The 20,521-nt window shown below is 43.3% G+C and overlaps 1 protein-coding gene across 1 annotated transcript in view; it reads right to left on the bottom strand.

Moving 5' to 3' along the window:
- The window catches only part of SERINC5 (serine incorporator 5), a 41,206-nt gene that overhangs the window by 961 nt on the left and 19,724 nt on the right, over window positions 1–20,521 (bottom strand). The window contains exons 3-11 of the mRNA XM_074166555.1: window positions 14,733–14,911; window positions 14,346–14,428; window positions 11,321–11,414; window positions 9,530–9,741; window positions 8,623–8,718; window positions 5,578–5,704; window positions 3,850–3,916; window positions 948–987; window positions 127–274 (exon numbers count right to left, since the gene is read on the bottom strand). Coding sequence (XP_074022656.1) covers window positions 127–274; window positions 948–987; window positions 3,850–3,916; window positions 5,578–5,704; window positions 8,623–8,718; window positions 9,530–9,741; window positions 11,321–11,414; window positions 14,346–14,428; window positions 14,733–14,911 — 1,046 coding nt within the window. The remainder of the gene's footprint in view (window positions 1–126; window positions 275–947; window positions 988–3,849; window positions 3,917–5,577; window positions 5,705–8,622; window positions 8,719–9,529; window positions 9,742–11,320; window positions 11,415–14,345; window positions 14,429–14,732; window positions 14,912–20,521) is intronic.

Genomic DNA, 20,521 nt, shown 5'->3' with positions numbered 1-20,521 from the left:
CTTGAAACATCTCTTCCAGCTTCTTAGTTAAGAAGAGGAGATACACTACTGGCAGAAGTTCCCGTTCATATCTCCCCATCAATGCAGATAGACATTAATTCCTCAGCTTTAAAGAAATACACTTACTGGAACCAATGAGTTACTGTCATCATCACGTAGAGCGAAGCCAAGAAGAAAACAAAGTGGAAGAAGGCATAACTGTACACTGTGCCTTTCTTCTCATCGTAAATCACAGTCTGGCCTCCCCTTTTTTCAATGCGTTCTTCAGCATCACCTGTAAGAGACAGGAAACAAGAAGGCCTTTGCAAATTTAATGAGAACTGAAAGCAGCAGCTGGCTTAATGAAGAACAGTGCAAAACATCTACGGTGTGATTTAGGAAAAGTGTGATGCAGAGCAACGCCTGAATATCCCTTGCCCTCAGAGCATGGGCCTAAAACCTTTAGTAAAAGAAGTTGGACTGCCACTGAAATCCTGCCTTCTATCAGCTTCCTGGCCTACTGACTAGTTTTTGAGCATTTGGGCCATTTAAATTGCTCTACCTGTACAATATTCTTCTGGGAAGTCCCAGCTGATAACCTTGATTGTACCACCTCTGCAAACAGGACACTCCCTTCCTAACTCACTCCTGCACTGCAGTCTCTGCAGAGCTGCTGAGCCAAAAATCCAGCAGTCAGTTCCACCCACAAGCACACCAAGAGCAGAGATTACTCTTTGTATGTTGCAGTAATTAAGTGTCCTTTAAGGAATTAACTAGCCTGTTGTTTTAAAACGGTATTGTTATATCCCTTGCTTCCTTCCCTAGCCTAACTTTGATTACTTCAGCTGCTCCAGTTTCACATGCTACAGAATGAGGCTACAAGCAGCTCTCCATCTGCAAATGTGTCCTTACTCTCTTGGCTTTGGTGTGAAAGCCACAAGTGAGGTAAACTGTGAAAATGTAATTACCGTCTCCGTCAGGCAGGCAGCAAAAGCAGCAACGAGCGACCTGTGGGACAGACAACAGGAAGGGTAAGAGTCCGTGCTACAGCAAAGAAGCAGAACAGTTGGTGAAGGAAGGTCTGTTTATGTCTACGTTACAGACACTAATTTAGAGAAGTCTGGTTTGTATTTCCAACCAGCATAAAACCCAAATTAGGATTTACCAAGCTGTTCATAACAGCAGTTCCTCCTAAGCTCCAGAAAAAACCTACTCAGTAAAATCTGGAGCTTAGATTAACCAGTCTTGAAGAATTACTTTATCCATTTTACATAACTCAAGGTCAAACACTGGTGCAAATAATCATGACAAAATTGTGTTCAGAGGGGCCTTGCTTCTTCAGACTTGTATCGAAGTGCTTTTTAAATAAAAAAATTCTCTACTAAAATGAAAGTATAAGTAACTTTTAAAACCCTGCTGCACAGGCTGGAAATCACAACTGCACAAGTCAGAAATGTACTTACCTTTGCAAGAATTTGCTGAAATGGAGCCAGAATGAGTACAAGCAGAACAAGTAAAAGCAGAAAGCTGGTTTTACTGCTTTAGTTAAATGAAGATTTTCCTTTTTTTAACTGATGGAAAAAGGAAAGCTGAAATGGACACTTCTTGTGTTGAGCAGTAATATAAATGGGAAAATGGTGCTGAGCATCCAATAAACATGTAAGTAAGTGCATTTTCTGCACGAGACCAGAGTACAAGTCAGCACTTTCTGTAGTGCATCATCAATATTATTTGCTCTGATAAAATCCTATTCTGAGATTTATTTTGGCTGTGGTCTGACCGAGATAATGAACCCTGTTAGGAAAATTCCCTTTCCTAACTCTTTTATCAATCAGTCTTTATAGCATGAAAGTGTATTAACTCTGTTAACATATATTAGTTCACAGTATAGACTGCAATGTCATAATGTAATGGAGTTTTACTGGAGACTGGTATTGTTCATGCTTAAGTAAAACAAAATAAAGGACAGCCCTGCCCTGGAAATAAGGACTTTCCTTCTTGGAAGCCTAGAGCTGTCCATGAACGATAAAAGGTACCCCTGGATAATCAAGACAATGCCAGCATTCTCGCCCCTCTAACACATCTTTGAAACCCTCCCAGCATCGTAGGTAAGTAATTATCACAAGACTAACTCCAGGGACATCTGGATCAATAGACAAGAAGCAAGAAAGCTTCAAAAAAAATAGTTGCTTTGCAAAGTTTTACTATGACTACTAAATGGTGGTGTGGGTGTTAGTTATTAGTCAAATGCTATACCTGAATGCTTCAAGGGTATAAGCACCCTGTGTAAAACCACATTCAGGGTCCCCCAATTTGGCAGGGACACTTCATGCGCAGGAATAAGTATTTACCCTTGTAATGCTGTACTTTGCATTCTAGCCTCTCCCCTTGGTCAGCACGTGCCTGTTGCAAGTTTTCTTAACACCCTCAAAAGTCAGATAGCAAGCCTTTAAGGTAAAGTGTCCAACAGAAACATCAAATGGCAGTTTTTACCCTGCGTGTGATTACGTGTACTCCCTGGATTCACAAACTCATTAGAAGCCAAGAAAGCTCACTCTTTTTTAAGAGACTGGCCGCAAGTTTAAATAAAACCCTTATTCCGTATCTCTTTCTACTGCTGTGCCAAGCCTCACCGACAGAGCCAGCCTGAGCTCCCCTCGGGCCACACTCTTGTTCTGAAGCAAATGCTGCCTTCCCTCAAGCTTTTTTTAATCAGTCGCAATTAAGCCCTTGCACACACAGAGTGATGCAATTAGCAACGCTGGCACACACACTACTAGCCCCTCGCAAGGCTCAGTTGTTTTCGGCACAGAGGCTGACAAACTCTCTGTGCACCACAAGCGGCTGCAGAGCTACGTTCATGCTCCCGCCCAGGAGACAAAAGGCCCTCTGCCGCAGGGAAGGCAATCAGAGTGCAATTAATTGCTCTTCACCAGCCATTTCTTTACATTCAGGTTCAGCGGCTCTTGTACCGCTCTCTAAAACCAAACGGTCTGGAAATAATCCCCTTGGCAAGCGCTGCGGCCGATGAGCCGGGCCTTCCCGGTGAGGGGGCGGCATGCAGTGTCCATGCTGTGCCAGCTGTCCCCCCCGGCCTGCCCGCAGCCCTTCGGGCAAGACCTCCTATGACCTCCTATGGTGTAACGCCGCAGGGTGGGCCCGATGGGCGGCTGGTTTCTCTCCAGTCCCTGTCCCAGCCTCCACCTCCTCAGCACAGGGCGGGAAGGCCCAGATCTTGCCCCCGTCACCAACTGTTACTGAGAAAAAAAAAAAAACCTCACTCGTTTCCCAGCGTTTCTGGGTGTTCCCAGGATAAGGCGGCCAAGAAACAGGCAGGTGGAATGAAGAAACCTGTACTGCTGAAACAGGGACAATAAATGCAATCCAAGATTAAATTATAGGCAAAAAGAAAGGAAGTACTTGTATGTGGAAATAAAAATAAGAGATAGGTACTCGGGATCATAGTCGGTTGCTATGAGAACAAAGGCAACCAGGACTGAAAATGCTCAAGAATGCCTCCGCTTCTTTATCTGATAGCTTCCCAGCAGACTTTTCCTTTAAATGAGAGGACACAGGCTTGTGTGGAGCACAACAAGATTTACAGGAAGTCTGCAAGACATTAAATAAACTGCAAGGGCAGCAAATTACTTCGGTACATAAAGGCACCTCCACGGGACCAGCAAGAGCTGCAGAAGCGTCAATGTGGACAAGAGTTCTAATGAGTCCATACCCAGAGAGGCACACAGCACGCAGGCTACCAACAAGCTTTTGTTTTCTCCTAATTACAGATTACTTAGCCATGAAAACAACAGCAAGAAAAGCAGATGAGGAAGCCTGCACAGAAATCCTGCGGGAGGAAGCAGAACTCACTTCAGTTTCAGGTGTTGCATATATTCCCCTCAGAGCCTCTGAGCTTGCACGTGTTGTTGAGGTCAAACTAGGAGGCAAAAGAAGACAGTGTCAAAACCCTCGGCGTAAGTATAAGCCCAACAGGGCAATTTTTCAACACCACAGCAAACGTAAATAGTCTACTCCCTTGTCTAAGCTAAGCATTTGCCCGGATATAGCATCAACACTGAGCATGTGAAACGTCTGTCCTGCACGAGTACAAACCAGCCTGACAGACAGCCACTGGCCAACTCAGACTGAATCATCAGCTTAAAAGTAGGTCACTCCTCAGAAGTGGTGAATTCATCACCATCAGACAGAAGCAAACAGCTAAGTGCTCCAATTTGCAATTCAAAAGAGGATCTCCCCGGCTGTGCAGAACCAATGCTTTTATATTAACTCCACAGCCACAACTTCGGCTCAGTATTTCTGTAAAGCCTTTGCCAGCAAAGTAACAGCTCACTGGCAGCAGCCAGTTTTCAAAAGTAAATTACCAACCACGATTGCCAGTGTACCAGTTGCTGGAAATCACTTCATTGCATGACTGTAGTTGTGTGTGGGGTACCCTTTCTAATTTCTTCTGATTAGAAACATTTCTTGCCCCCGTCTTCCCCTTTCAGCATCTGTAATGCAAAGTTCCCATTACCCACAGGGAGATGTGTGTTAATGCTTTGCTGTGCACACTGAGCCTTAGAAAGCAGTACTTCAAAACATTCCCCTTGAAGGCCTTCTTATCTTCCCAGCTACCTGATGCACTTCCCCTGCAGGCTATGTGAAGGTTGCCTGCATTCCAGAAACACTTTCCTGAGGCACTGGAAGTACTGTTCTAATGGGAACTAGACCCACGACACGAGATACATATATCTGATATAAGAATTAAATGGAACGCGTATGCATATTTGATAGCAGAAGAGCAGCTGTGGTACCTCCTCAGAAAGTCTCTCGGTTTCACTTCAAAATTATGAAGGAGTTTCCGTATGCGGATTTTAAGTCAGAAACAGAACCTGCTCAAAAACCCGCAGCAGACAGGTAGTGCTGTCTCCTGGCAACCCGCACAGCCAAAACAAGTGATACATCACCTTTCAATCATCAGCAACTCCCCCGCTCCCTGTCCCGGAGCATGACGTTATTTATTGATGTGAGCTGCAATAATATAAGGCGAGCATCACGACTATACGGGCACAAACAGATTTTTTTGGAGCAGGAAATTGCTGGCAAATCCTGATAGCGCTACTGTGCACATCACTTGTTCAAAGGAAGACCTAACCTCCCCCAAACAATTTTGTTTGTTTTAAAGACCCTCAAGCCACAGCCATAGCCTCTGCCAGGAGGCTATAGAAATTACAGATAGCTTTTTTAGATGGACATAACTGCACAGAGTTTTTCTTATAGGAAGAGTAAATACAGAATCAAAGCACCCTGAAACTGTTTGGGATCATGGACAGCTGGAAATTTTTTTCCCTCCACCTCTAGAAGTAAATTGCTCTATTTGGTTTTAATGAAAAACATTAGTTTCAAAAATTATCTTACCTTTTTTTTTTTAGCTAAAACATCTAACCATTCTGAAACTAAGGAGAATATGAACCTCCCAGCTCAGTTCTATCCTACTTCTCCCTGTTACTTTGTCTGCACGAGGCCTGCTCTAAGACTTTGCTAGTTGGCCCACAGCTTTGCATTTACAGAGAGGTAACTGCAAACCCCCAGACTTACCAAGAATATAAAATGCAGCCAAACAAAATGGTAGTACCCAGGCCAGTAACTAGGTTTTCATCTCTGTGCAGGCCTTGGCTAAATTCAGGGACGCAGATTGTGATGTTCTGATTGTTTTCATCCAGGACTTCACAAAACAAAAGAAACAAAGTGAACAATTAGCAAACCTCATTTCACTGCATTTTGAAGCAGTTTTCAGGCTGACAGTTTTCAGCAAAATATTTTTATTACTTCAGACACTGTGTAGGTACATTTCAGTGGTTTCTATCTATCTTTTAAGATCAGAAGAAAAAAATTATGTAAATCTGACCTGGCAGATTCTGTGTTTTGGGCAGAACAAAATAGCAACTTGGTAAGGTACTAAAATTTCTTGTTTGACCAGAGCAGACACAGACAAACAAGGAAAAATACTGTCTGGTGAAGTAAGAAATAATAAGTTGGAAGTTTACCAACACTTCACCCAGGACTACAGAGTCATATAACACTGAGATAGTACAGACCTGAGACCACAAATTTCTTTGACCGCAGGCGTGCCTTGGGGACAACTATGAAATGCATAGTCAGTGGAAAAAGGTGGTGTGTAGCCTGCCCTGTTCTCAGACTGATATACAGAAGACCAAAGAAAAGGAGATGCACCAGTTAAAGGCAGGTTTTATCTCAACAGCTACGAAAATACTACTTCTAGATCCCTGAAATGAAACCAGTTCAGTCCTAGATGTTCCAAGGTGCATCTGGCTTTTTGGTGTCTTCCTGGGGTCAAAGCAAAGCAGAGCAGTAGCCCACAGCATCACTTCCAAACAAGAGATTACAGCTGCACCTTATCTCAAATCAAATACTAGATGATCTCTAGAGGTCCCTTCCAACTCTGAAACTCTGAAAGAGCTTTCTGAGACAATGCTGTTTTAAGGCAAACTGTGTTCCCATCTTCTCCTTCCTTCCATCATCCACTCTGGGACAGCACAACTGTTTGTAGGGGCAGAGGGCAAAACACAGCAAAGGCTACACCCAGGTTAAAAATAAACTCCAAGTCAGTCCCCTGACCTGGTGGGGGAGGCCCTCCAGGGCTGCACAAACAGCAGAGACCGTGCAAAGGTGGGAGCAAAACAAGGAGTAACAAGCCTTTATAGAATCATAGAAGCATTTAGGTTGGAAAAGACCCTTAAAATTATATCAAGTCCAACCATTAACCTAACAACTGCCAAGTCCACCACTAAACCACGTCCCTAAGTGCCACATCTACACGTCTTTTAAACACCTCCAGGGATGGTGACTCAATCACTTCCTTGGGCACCTTCCTGTTCCAGTGCTTGACAACGCTTTTGATGAAGTAATTTTTCCTAATATCCAACCTAACCTCCCCTGGCACAACTTGAGGCTGTTTCCTCTTCTCCTCTAACTTGTTACCTGGGAGAAGAAACCAACCCCCACCTCTCTACAACCTCCTTCCAGGCAGCTGTGAGAGCGATAAGGTCTCCCCTCAGCCTCCAGACTAAACAACCCCACTTCCCTCTGCTCTAGACCCCGCAACCAGCTTTGCTGCTCTTCTTTGTACACACAAACAAATGTGCAGAATCCCCCACCTGCGTCCGTCAGGGACACATCCGCAGGAAAGCAGATCCACTCTTTGGCAGGCCTTTGAGCTAAGTCTGGCACCAAAAAGCTAAGGCATACTGTGATAAGCGTGGGTTCAAGCGTAGGTTTGCCCATTCCTTCTAAAGACATCTGAACGCTGGGTTTTGGGAGTTGCAAACAAACACTTGAAGCTTGCATTTTCTTCAAGCCTGGTTTGCAAGGTAGCTGATTTGCAGGATGGCCAATTTGGAAGTCCCTCCTTGAGGAATGAGTCAACATTAGGTAAGTTCACGGCAAATCAGAGTGACAGTGCATGGGACACCTTAGCAAGTGCCAATACCCCATACATTCTCCAGCACATGCCACTGCAAAAGCTGCACATGCCAGTATGCGGGTCCTTATCACACAGACAGGGGTGAAAGGAGCCTCTGTGAGAGCAGATGACAAACAAGACAGTTCTCTGGCTTGGGAAGACAAGGAGGAACATCTGATTCACGAGGTCTGAGAGAGTGTGTGTGATGCATACTCTGACAAATACAATAACCACACTTGCAATACAAAGAAGAAGAATCAGAGCATTCACTTGACTGCTGAAGGCTTTGACTGTAACAAGCATAAAATAGCACAAGACCAATGATTTAATATCATACACCACTTTCTTTCCCTTTTTTCTTCATTTTTTTTTTACAGTGTGCCAAGTCTTATGAGTAATTCAGATGCCTTCTAAATTAACTTCTATATTCGTTCAAAACCACAGCTTAAGCTCTGTAAGCAAATCTTCCATCTAAATACTGTCTGTTTTTCCGTCTTAGCTCTAGAATACATTTGTGTGTATGTGTCTGTGCATACACAAGTGTGACAGAGAGAGATTCTTTCCCCCATCTCTCCCCATTCTTCTTAGGAGGTGTCTGTAAAAACTTCTTCCTGCCAACAGACTTACTTTCCTCTAGTTATTGTTGTTTTAACTACTCAACGCTAAAAGTTGAGCAATAATAAAAAAGAGTTTTTTAGCATTACTAATTTGAACGAGAAAAGTATTCTGTAAGTGAAAAGAATGCTCCCTGTCCAAATAGGTGATTCTAATGGTTATGGAGGAAAAGGAAACAGTTTGAGCTGTGCTTGTAAAGTCTTGCTGTGGTTTTGTAGTGTAAAGAACTTAAAACTCTAGGGAGTTCCCTACTTGCAAAGCCAATGGTTAGAAGGCAAGTAGAGTCCAGGAACTCTGCTGAAGAAGAGCATCACCTCAAACAACTGCAACGTAACTAAGTATTTAAGGTACACGGAGAGTGTCAACTGCATGGTCTCTCTGCAGCACATTTATTTTAAGTATTTTGCAATTGCTTCTGCATACACCAGAACAGACCAAACCCAGCACACCTATATCCCTGAATTTGTTAATTCAGGTTTGCTAAATTCTTGCTTTTAATACATGGCACGACTAAAAGAATTTACATAAAGCATTAGATAACTTACTAGTTTCTGGTGGCTTGCTGGATAGTGCTGAGAAAGTGAGGTACATAACGTAGCAGCTGATAACTCCTGACTGCAGCAAACCAGAATGGGGCTGGCCTTTAAAAGAAAGAGGAAAAGAAGTTATTTTTGCAGACGTTTCAAAAAACTGAAAAATTCCTATCCCTTAGGAAACAGCACACTAGTATCTTTCAGAAGAGAAAAGTATCTTTTACCTTTTACTTAAAGCAGTTCATATGTCTTTGAGGCAGTTTAGATATATTTCCACTGGCATATAAAGAGAAAAGAGTCTGTCCTTTAGTTCTGCCAGCTATTTTAGAAAGGCATTAAAGACTACCACGTAAGTAAAGAATCACCCCCCTGCTCTCGCCAAAAGCACCAGCTTTCCAAAAGCTATTGACCAGCTGCCATGATAGTTTTATTTGCCTGTAAAATTTGTGTTGGAGTCACTCAGATTACTATTTCGAGGCCCAATGTATGCAAGATACTAACAGCACACATAAAATAAACCGAAGGATGAAATACTACTGTCAACTCCTCCAGACCCAAACTTTACAGGTGGTAAATCACAAGCAGTCAAAAGTAAATGGTACAACAGTGGTGAATGAGTTTGACAGCTATTACCTCAACTGCTAGCGCTGCAAGAGTCGTGTGAGCTCCACAACACGTTACCAGCCATCAGCACGTGAGCCTTCTTTACAGTATGACTGTCTGATGGGACGTGCAAAAGGTCTCACACCTGCAGTATTAGCAGCTGAGCTGATGACAGCACTTCACAGTGTAGATAAAGGGACAGGGGCAAGAGCTCTGAACTATCATGAGACTTTCTGCCCGAAACACGGCGCAGCCTCCAGACGCACAACTGTGGCAGCACCAGAAACCCAGGAAGAGAAGAGGTCAGTGGACTCACGATTCTGGACACAGGGCGATATGGCCACCAGCGACACAAAGAGGCACAGGCCACCGTTCACACCGATCAGGACCTTGTTGTACATGCAGCCCTCTGAGCGTGTGTAGAAAAGAGCCATGAGGACCAGGGCTGCCACAGCAACAGAGTACAAGATGAGAGTGACCAGGGCCAGCAAACCACTCCACATCTGCTTGTGGTTTGCACCTGCAGTCCTGGGGAGAGAGACAGACAAGTACGTTATCTTTGTCTTCCCTTCCCCAAAAAGTAAAATTCTAATAGCGGAATAGTTCATTCCGCAAACACAGAAGACAGTGCTTACTTTCCTGAAGCATGTGTACGTCACTACACCAACAGAGGCCCTTGCAAGGTTCCTCCCATGAAACAGAGGGAAACATTTCTTAGCATTAGTGTTTATCTTCAGTGTTATCTTGCCCAGCTGTTTCTGCAATTATAACCCAGTGTGACTCCCAGAACTCCTAGTCTCTTGGATCAGCCCCATCAGCGCATCTCAGCTCAATGCTTCAAGGATTTTCTCAGCAGGAACTCGGAGTCCCCCAGGCTCAGCTGGTGAGCGGCTCTCCTCACTCAAGGACGGCAAAGGCACGTTGTGTGGCATGGCCTCTCCTCTGCCCCTTGTGCTACATTGACAGTTTTACTACCCTTTTGCTCAAAAAGCCTTGTTTCCGTTTGGGTCTATCTCGTCAGTCTCCCTCAGCTAAAGCGTGGTCCATCTTGTTTTCCTCTCTTCACCTTCCAAACACCTCTTGCAAAGATCACTGGGTTTTTTAGGAGTAGTAACTAAAAGAGTTGTTTTGGCACAAAGGGACTTTTGGTGTATGGAAGGGTTTTTTTGGTGGTGGTGTTTCATTCTGTGGAAACATGACTTATTTTAAAAGAATATCTAAGGTAGAGTGTGCTAAAGTTAAATGCGACTGCTGGAAATCTTTCATCCATAGAAAAGCACCTACTGTAATTAGCAGTAACAATACCTGTGGTGTAAGGAGATCTCACCCCTACTCCCTGGAAAGAGGTATCTAACAAAGCCCAAAGGTTTGTTGTTAAAACTCTTTCTTAGCAGTCAGTATGCTAACTAGAACAAAAGAGGATTGCAAAGGTTCATAGAGGAAGAAATGAGACAGAAAGGGTGGAGGTAGGAGTTCCTGCATATACGTGGGAGGACAATTTAAATATTTTAAACTGATGAGAGGCTCAGGGCTAGGAAGGTAAGAGCAAACATGCTTAAACCAGAAATGAAGTCAATGCCAGAATGGGGTATATGTGGGTTCATAATGGAATCTTGCATATTTAGATGAAAGCAGAGAAGTTGAACAGAAAATAGCAGTTCTCATGTAGAGAAAAAAGAAATATTATGTGCATTAAGCTGACACAAAAAAGCAGAATTTACCGGTTTACATCACTGCACTCAGTTTCACTGTTACATTTTGCAACTCCAGTTTTATTCTCTTGCACCACTCTGTTTCTTAGCAGGCATATTTTCATATAAAATATAAAACAACTTAAAGTAAGAGATTTTTGATTCCCAACATGCTTGGAAGGCAAGCAACTCGGGTTAAGAATAAATAAGCAGAGTAGAAGTGAATAAGCAAGAAACATCTCTGCTGGGGAAGAAGAAAGTGGCTGAAGCAAAGATGAACAGCTCTAAAAACTGACATTAAAGTATCTTCTTTCAGAAAGTACACCCATGCTACTTTTAAATTCTTTGTTACAAGAAATGTATTGTTCAGGAGTCCACCAGAATTTTATGCAAATAACTACTTGCCCAACACATACCAATTTTTATTCCATTTGTGTGCGAACTCAACAAGCAGGATGAGCTGAATGGCAATGAAAAGGAAACCTCCTGTTGCTCCCACGTAGCGCCAGGCTGCAAGGCAGAGAGGCAGAAAATAGGTCAAACTGCAGTTGCCTTTCCCTTGAGATAAAATGGAATTATTGTCTATGCAGTGAAGCCATTACGTGGTTTGAATATCTCAAGCCCACAGATGCAGCAGGAGATGAGAGATTTCAGCTAAAAGTCCATCCCAGCTAACTCAAGATTAGCTTCCTGATAATTCAGGATGCAACCTGCTACACTTTCAAAGCAAGCCTGTTAGGACATTTACTGAGTTTCCCTAACCTAGAGGATTTTTGTGGAGCCTATGAGTTACTATATTCAGACAGAAAATACTGAAACCTTTATTCGTGAATGGCAGGAGGGAGGTGGTATGAAGGCATTTCAAAGGAATCTAAACCCTGAAATTGCAAGGTACTGGAAACCTGTACTAAAAAGGGCAATTTCATCCCTTACAGATTCCAGTACCACAGAAAAACAAAGGTGGGGCTTATCCATTTACAAGTGCTGTCCCCAGCCACTCCCAAGGAGACGGGAACAGCTGGTATTCACTGACTAGTTTTCAGACAGGTTATTTGACTACTTAACCATTGACCTACATAGACTATATTTGTGTAGCTGTTTGGATACTTGGGATAACAGATCTCTTATGTGCAACACCTGAAGCCTCTGAAGAAATACGGTTACCTATTAAAATGTTTAATTGTGCGTGCAGCTTGTGCTGCTGTGGAGGGCATGGCCTATAAATTACTTTGGGTGTGCAGCTGATTTCAGTGAAGAAGGCCAAAGAAGTGCATTAGCGAAGTTCAGCCATATCCTACCATTGTGTTTTCCTTTGGAAAAAAAACTTGTATAAGTGAAGTGGAGGAACAGACCAGTCAGGACACGTTATCCTTAGCAGATGATGTAGAGATTTATTTTTTTTCTACTGTGCCATAAGCTCATTATTTGAAAGTAAGCAAAAATGGCATTTGTCTGGTTTTACTAAATGTATTGCATGCACTGGATAAGCATGCTGTTCTTCAACAAACAAAACAAAAAAACAGAAGAAGTTAGCATGTAAAAAAAAGTATATAAAAATAGGCTGGGAACAAGGTTTCCATGTGTGTTTGGGAGAGGCAGAGTAGGAAAAAGCAGACCACCAGTGGAGTGAGCAATGAAATAGCCAGACTCTCAGGATCTCCCACTGCCACAGGCGGAACACTGTGGGCTGTTTTATGGATCCATCATAGATAAAGGTTAGCCTGGTCAGTGTGGATTTAACATTACAGCCCACACAAACCTCGTGCTTGCACGTAATACTCCTCCTCCACGATTAACAAACTGCTAAGCATGGGAAACATGGAAAGAGTTTTTTTTTAATTTTTTGAGAAAAACTAAGAAAGCTGGGACAATGCTCAAAAAGCAAAAAAAAAAAAAAAAAATAGTGCAAGTTTCTTGATTGAAGGAAAAAAAAAGGGGAAAAAGAAACCACACGATATGCAAATCATCTGTAAGTCTCAAATTCAGGGGCTGGCTGGAGGACAATTTAGTGGGACGTGCAGAATACAGCTTTATACAGAAAAGTGAAGAGCTAATTCGGTGAAGAAGGCTTGTTAGGCTGTATCTCCACCCTAGATTAGACTGCTGTTGAAAAACAGCACTCTGATCAGCACAAAAAGTTGTTTCCTCTTTTCCCCAAACACTTCATTTCTTGATGGCTTTTCACCGTGAAAAGGGTCGCTTGCAAAGATAACAGGCAGTCTCGCTTGCTCATGAGTACAATGCATTGCACTGCTACATCTTTCTAATCCAAGCAGCGATTAGATACTAAGGACAAGCACATACAGCCATCTGGTGACTTTGCAGAGGGATAAGAAGCCCTTCACTTCTGGGGCATCAGACTGAACCAGGACCAAACAGACAGCTAGTAAGACCAAGAAGCTGAATTATGCATATCAGTGGTTTACCTGAAGTGTTTTTTACCTTAGTTTCCCTAAGCACTGTGCTCAAAGTATGTCTGCCCACTCTCTTCTCTTCCCTCATGTTACTCCTTCCTCTTCCCCTTTTAAACACCCCGGCTAGAGGAGATTGGTGTTTAAAACACAGGCAACCACGCAAGATTTAGTGGACACAGGCAGCAGACACAACTGCTCCTTTGCATTACTTGATTCCATCCCTTTCCACCCACCCAGACTCAACAGCTTTAGGGTTTACAAGTACCTGGCAAACTGAAGAGCACAAACTCTTCTCGGTATTACCTGGATTTTTGCTCCTAGCCCACAAGAGGCCTGTGAAAAGTCGCTCCCCAGTGCCGGCATTTAAGCACTGGGCCAGTACCAGGATTCCAGTGCAGTGCCACGGTGTCTTCCAAAACTGTGAATGCTTCAGGCACGGCAGAGTGCTCAGCAGAGCACTCGCAACATGCCCCAAGAAGTCTAATTTTACCTTAATGCATTTACTCCACCAGCCTGAAAGCTAACAACACCCCAAATTCTTTTGCGGCTCTGCAGGTTTCCAGGCAGCCACCAGCAGTGCCCAGCAGGTCACCGTGCCCCCCTGAGCGCTGGCACCTCTCCACCACGCTGCACAGTCCCCGGCTGCTGTGCTACGGCAGGGCCACTTGCACAAGCCAAACTAACAGGCGACTCTGTGTTCTTGAGTGAACAATTTCTTGTGCACCATTACAGCTCTTAAAGAATTTGCAAGAAAGACAGCGCCGCAGTGGTATTTTTACCTATCCAGCTGGTTCTGCTCTTGGTCAGAAAAAAACCCATGCTCTTTACTGCACATTCACATGGAGACCACATGCTCTGTGCACAGAGTTCCCCCCAAAACAACTCCGAATATTCCTTTTGCACCTGGGCTATACTGGCTTTACTTCAAGAAACATGGCAATATTCACGTTGATCAGACCTTTAGGATCTGTAACCACGCACAAAGTAGCACAGAAGAAAGCACCATAACGAAACAAGAAAGACGTACCATTGAGGAAAGTGTCCTGATCAGGAATGAAGAAGGCTCCCGAGCACATTGCTGCCAGAAGTATGAGTTTAATAAGCCAGAATCTGGACAAAAGGAGGGGACAAAAAAAGAAATCATCTGGTTGTAATAGGAATTAGAGGTCTTCAACTTAAGTACCATGAGAAATCTCTATTTCAAGCCCAACAAGAGAAAAAAGAGCCTTTGAGGACTGATCGCCACTTTAGTTAGTTTTCACTTGATTGCATTACTTCTGACAAAAGCAGTAAAATCAACTTTTGTTTTGTTTTGTGTTTTTTTTTGCCTAGTACTACACCCAACTGGGAAGTAGGCAACACAAACCTGTAAAGAGAAGTGGAAATTAGTTAAACAAATCAAGCAAATACTCACCCATTATGAATGTATGCTCGGCAGCTTTTGCTGCTGTTAATTTTGATGGTGAACAAGAAGAAAAAAAAGAAGAAACAGGCCATTCCAAAACAGACTTTGTACACCGCAGAGTATCCCACCAACTTCTCGCACATCTCGCCTGCCTGAATACCCTTGCACATCTGTTTGTAGAAGGGAATCTGAAAAGCATAACACGTTACAAGCCGTCAGATAGGACACAGGGCTCCTCATAACCACGTATGTCTACGTCTACGTACCACCGATTTTTCACTGGCTCCATTTAACACTTTCACTTTTGATAGCCCTCAGCTTGGATTTAAGGGTTCAAGGGACGCAAAGAAATCTAAACCACAAGGGGCTGGAGTATTCCAGAGCCTCCACTCTCAACTCCTTCCAGATGCTTTGGGGTACAAGTCCACCTGCCTTTCCTTCATCTCTCTTGGCTTAAGCCACCCCTGCTCCTTACTGCTTATCCCCTCACTCTGGGACCCTCTCCCTTCTTCCCATGCTTTACAGCAAAGACTTTGATTGCTTCAGTATTAGCCACACCAGTGTTTTTACCAGCCGAAGGGGCATAAATGGGGCTGCAGGGCAGGAAGCTCTGGCTTGTGCTGCCCTTGGTGGAAAAGCAGACTGAAGCACACCCAAGAAGCACAAGGACAGCAAGCCCCCTCCCCTCCATCACACCCTGTGACAGGAAGTTGTGCCAGTTGCCCTGATTTTGTTTTATATTAACAAAGAGGCAGGAAAATTCCACCTTTCTCTTGACTCATTAAATATTTGCCTTTGAGGCCTTGCTCTTGCCGCAAGAGAAAAGCAAACAGCTGCACATTCTGGCTTCAGTTTCACCAGGCAGAGACAATGCTGCGCACTCAAAAAAGCAGGTCTATGTGGCCAGGACCCACTCCTGTGGGGTGCCTCTGTGCAGACACCACCCCCCGCTGCCAGGGAGCCATTCAGCTGCCCAGAAATACAGGCGTTTAATTAGAAAACCACTGTTCTTTTCAAAGAAAGAAGGGCCTCTCTGTATGCTCACAGCCCTCAGCTGAGGCTGGTGAGACCAGTCGAGCAACACGTCAAACCCTCTGGAGCTGATCACTGCTACCTGCACAGGTAACTGGAGAAGGCAGAAGACAATGTGTACCAGGACACAACATGCACAAATAAATAACTCAGGCAAAGGAAATGGGAACTGGGCTTCAGAAAGCGTTCAGCCAGGCCAGATTTTGCTTAGGAAAAATACACAAAGATTGTGGACAACACCATCCCTGAACATTTCCAAGAAATTGGCAAAGGTAGGAGTCTCTCCTTCCTTCAGCATGCAGGTCAGTACACGAAACCAGGACAGTGAGAGAACAAACAGGACCCAAGAGCAAGCGATCAGGCAGCGTTCCCAGCTGGGTAGAAAGCCATCTGAGATGCAGGAAAAAAGGAAGAAACATAAACTGCTGGCTTCCAGCCACCAGGCTCTGAAAGCCTGCTTCCCCCAGCAGGGCATGCAACCTCCTCTCCCCTGCCAGCAACTCAAGCCAGTCAGGAGCTCAACCACCCTCCTGGCAATTTCCCTAAAAGAGCAAATATTTTAGCAGCTCACAGCAACACTGTGTTGTTGTGCTAAGGGCAGCAAACCTAACTACGGTAGCAAGCTGATCCTAGGTGAGCTAGAACCAGCCCAGGAGATGAAAGGCAGGTCTCAATGCAGCTGCGTGGTGTTACAAGAACAGATTGAAGCTGGGCCATTCTGAGATGCTCTTTCAGAAGTAACTCAGAGATGAGTAGCCACTGTCTAAAAAGTTGGACGGTGAACAAGTAGCTGTGGCTAACTCGCATCCAAGAGTTTTTAGAGAGCTCCTAAGAAACTGTCCAGAGCATCAGCCATGCCCTTCATAGCTCTTGAAGGGCAATGAAACATCAGATCATGCAAATGTGCCAACATTCAAAACGAGCAAATGGATTGACTGGAATAATTAAGAGACCTATCAATGCCACACTGATGCCAGGGCAAGCCAAGGGGCCACAGCAGTGCCAGGCAAAGCAACTGGGCCATCAATTAATGCTTTCCAGTTCTTTGCCTAAAATAACCATCAGACAGCAGAGATTAAAAAGATGCATAACACTAAATTAACAGTATTTCTGAGAAAATGAGATATTTGTTTAATATAGATGATAGTACTGACCAAGGAGACAGATTTCTGTAAAATCTATACTTGGTACCAAGCAGCATTTTGCTTATGAGAGTTAGAGAACAAACCAAAAAAATACCATGGAACTTGATGAATCGACTAGCTAATTAAAAACAGGTCTCTGGGTAACTGTAAATGGGCATCTTTTTTAATTGCATAGGTTTGTACAGAGATCTGGATGGGATTTTTGACCCTATATGTTCTTTTCTCCATTTAGTAGTAATTTTCTTATGGATCTGGCTGAGAGAAAATGGATGGATTCACAAGAACAATAGCTCAGTTTGTGCCTACATAAGGAACAAAGGGCTCAGCCATCATGTAGAACGCACAACACCATGCAGTAATAAGTGAGTTCCACAGGAATAGTCCTGTGAGATTGAATGCCCTTTTTGGAGACCCATGATCCTGAAGGAACAAAACAAGAATAAACCCAAACTCTTGGGAACCCCAGTAGATAATAAACATAAGCACAATGCTGGGGACAAAACAGCTGATGTAATGAAAAGTGCATGTTTTCGTGAGAGGATGGTCTGCTGCTGGGAACAATTTATCAAGGCCTACGTGACTTCTCCACTGAAAGTTAAAAATGACTAATTTTTTATGTTTTAAAATTCTGTATCTCTGAAACATGTCCAGCTGCTGAGCAACCTGCCCAGCCTATGTGATTTACCAGACTTTCCATTTGCTGGGTAGTTTTGCCAGCTGCGAAAAGTCATGGATTAGTTATTTGCCAAGTTTGATATAGCGGAATATCTACTTTTAACCTTTAAAAGCAACGTAAGCTAAATTATTTGGTCTCTGCGTAGGGGACAAAACATTCTTGCTGCAGAAACTCAGTATGTGCTCAGATAACGTAAACACCTCGGTTGCTGCACAAGCGATGCTGTTATCGCAGCAGTGGGTAACTTTCCAAGCGCAGTGAAACCCTTTGAGACAATGGCAACATCGACAGAAACAGGGACAGGCTGCCCTGAACGCGTGTTCAACACACGGAGAGCTGCGGGTGCCTGAAATAAATGCAGTGCAAGAAGAAAGCCCACACGGCCACACCGTGTCCAGGCTCCGGCCGGCTGGGGCTTGGCCACCTCTGAGGCTGGGTCTGTCTGCACCCAAACGTGTGAATGCAGGAACAGAGGAAATAGCACCAGAGGGGGAACAGAAAGGAAGAAGTGTGTAGAAATGGGCCTGAAGAGCATGAAGGAGACTACTTTCGTCCGGATGTCCTCATCCAACAGAGGGAGAATGTGGCAGATGAACTTTGCTATGGAAATGGAGGAAGCATGAAAGAAAATACGTGTAGATGGGGAGACAAGGGCAAAAAACCCAGGTAAAACTGCCTGTTTTGAGCAGCTGAGAAACAGAATAGAAAACCAAAAAACAATCAGCCCAAAACACAAGCCATCTTTCATCTATGGCTAAATTCTTATCAGAAATAGGCAATGGGCATCTGCACTTAAAAAACTCATTTTTGGTAGCAAATTTGGGTTTTAACATCATACAATGCAGTTCAGGGCGATGATATAAAGCTGGCAGGGGAAACACACCTGAAAGCATGCTCTGCCAGAACATGTAACCATGTAGAACTGAAATGCTTTGACACAACTGAACTGCTTTTTACTGGTGTTTGTTTTCCTGAAAATATCTTTTTAATTTTTCATTTCATTATTTAAGTAGGATACAGATATTTTCAGGATGAAACCACTAGTTTTGAAACAGCTCTACCATTAAAAATTTAATTAAAAAAAAATCAAAACATTATTTCAAGAGACCAAAAAATTATTTCCCTTTTCTTCTCTCAATTATGCTTTGAAAGCCTGTGAAATGTAAAGTTTTGCTTCAACAGAACATTTATGAGTACAGCTGTACCTATTTTTCAAAAAACCAGAATAACTGAGAAAAAAAAAAAAACTGGATCAAGGCATAGAAACATTTCTTCAAGTTGGGTCCTGCTTTGCTTCAATTTTGGAACAGAGTCAAGTCTTTAAAGCATTTTGTGTAACTACATATTGGTCTTTTCTGTCTTTCTGTCCCGATCACTGGGGCTCTCATGTCTTGATGCACACTCTACCACTCTACCCTGCACACTCTGCACCTCTTTTGCCTTGATACACAACCTTGCTGCTCTGAAATCTATTCTACATGCTACTACTCAAAATATTTTCCTGGTCAAAACCACCCATTCCTTCCCTATGCCCTCTCTACTGACTCTTGCTTCTTGCCCAGAGATCAAACATAAACGCCTTCGTTTCTTTGCACATTTGTCAGAATTTAGCCCTTTGGGGGTCTCTCCCTTGGTGTCCTGTGGGCACAGGAACGGCTCAGGATATGGGGAAGAAGAGTGAAAACAACAGTGAACCTCCCTCCCCCTGCAAAAGACCCTGTTCAATTCTGAAGGCTCAGCACAAAATACAATGTCCTCAAAATGCTGCTGGTCAGATTAGGAGCCGAGGTTTTGAAACTCCACAGGTACTGTGTCCTCCCACTAAGACATGGTTTCATCTACCTGCCAGCTTTGGTGAGGATGTGGAAGTTGAGCTCCCTGAGACAGTGCCTCATTTTTCCAGCCATGTTGCAGGGCACAGAGCAGGTCCTCAGCTCTGGGCTGGCACCTGCAGAGTCTGGCACCTCAGGAACTCAAAACCTGTCCTAAACGTGTTTTAAGAGACAGAATGCATGACTGTGGGGGTAGATAAATACTGCAAAACAAAGACAAACATTTTTTAAAAGTTTCTGTTTAAGGTGTCCGTAAGAGATGTACATTTGCTGTTGCTTCCTCTCAAAATTACAATACATACTCTTAGAACTACTTTAGACCTGGGAATTTATAGCCAATCAACAAAAAAACCCCCTCACTGACAAGGGATAGATTCCTTTCACGGAACATCAGCATAAGTATTTGATCTCTAAACTGGTAAAGCAGACACACAGTTCCCTGCCAAGATTATGTCTCCATAAAAGACTGCACTAAAATATTAGATTTTAATTTTTTGTTTTAATACAAAATTTATAAAATTCTAATTAAAATTAATTAAAGTTCTCTCTCCTCTCAAGAAAGAGAGGGTGAGGTCCTAGAAGCATTATGCAAAGTGCCTGCTTACATTCTGGCTGCAGGAGCTAGGAGTGCTCCATGATCCATCCAAAAGGAAAGGAATCAGTAAGTGCCCAGCACTTTCAAAACACAGTTCATCATTGGTAAGTCTGAATAAATATTTTGAAGGTGCACTCTATTACAACTGGGCTGAATTAGCTTCAGGAGTCTTTGAACTTTTAACAGCCCCGAACATAATTATTAAATTAGAGAGCAGACAAAGAAAGCCTACTTTCAGATGGTCCATTTCCCCATTCAAAGACATCAAATGCTCTAAATTAAGAGAGTGATTATTTTTCCACTTCACACTAACAGCTACTCTTTGTGCCATTTCTTCCCACACTGAGCTTTCAAGACTATGAACTGGAAAAGAAATTTGGCAATACTGAAAAGCATGTTGTTGAAGGCTTCTTGAATCACTTTTCTGTTGGATAAAGAGCGAGTATTTTTTGTTAGGGATACAAGCTGCATTAAAACCACACTACTGATGGAAAATCACAGAATCACAGAATCTTAGT

Source organism: Numenius arquata, chromosome Z, assembly GCF_964106895.1.
Source record: "Numenius arquata chromosome Z, bNumArq3.hap1.1, whole genome shotgun sequence".
NCBI classification, from domain to species: Eukaryota; Metazoa; Chordata; class Aves; order Charadriiformes; family Scolopacidae; genus Numenius; species Numenius arquata.
This window is presented reverse-complemented; position numbering and strand designations above follow the sequence as displayed.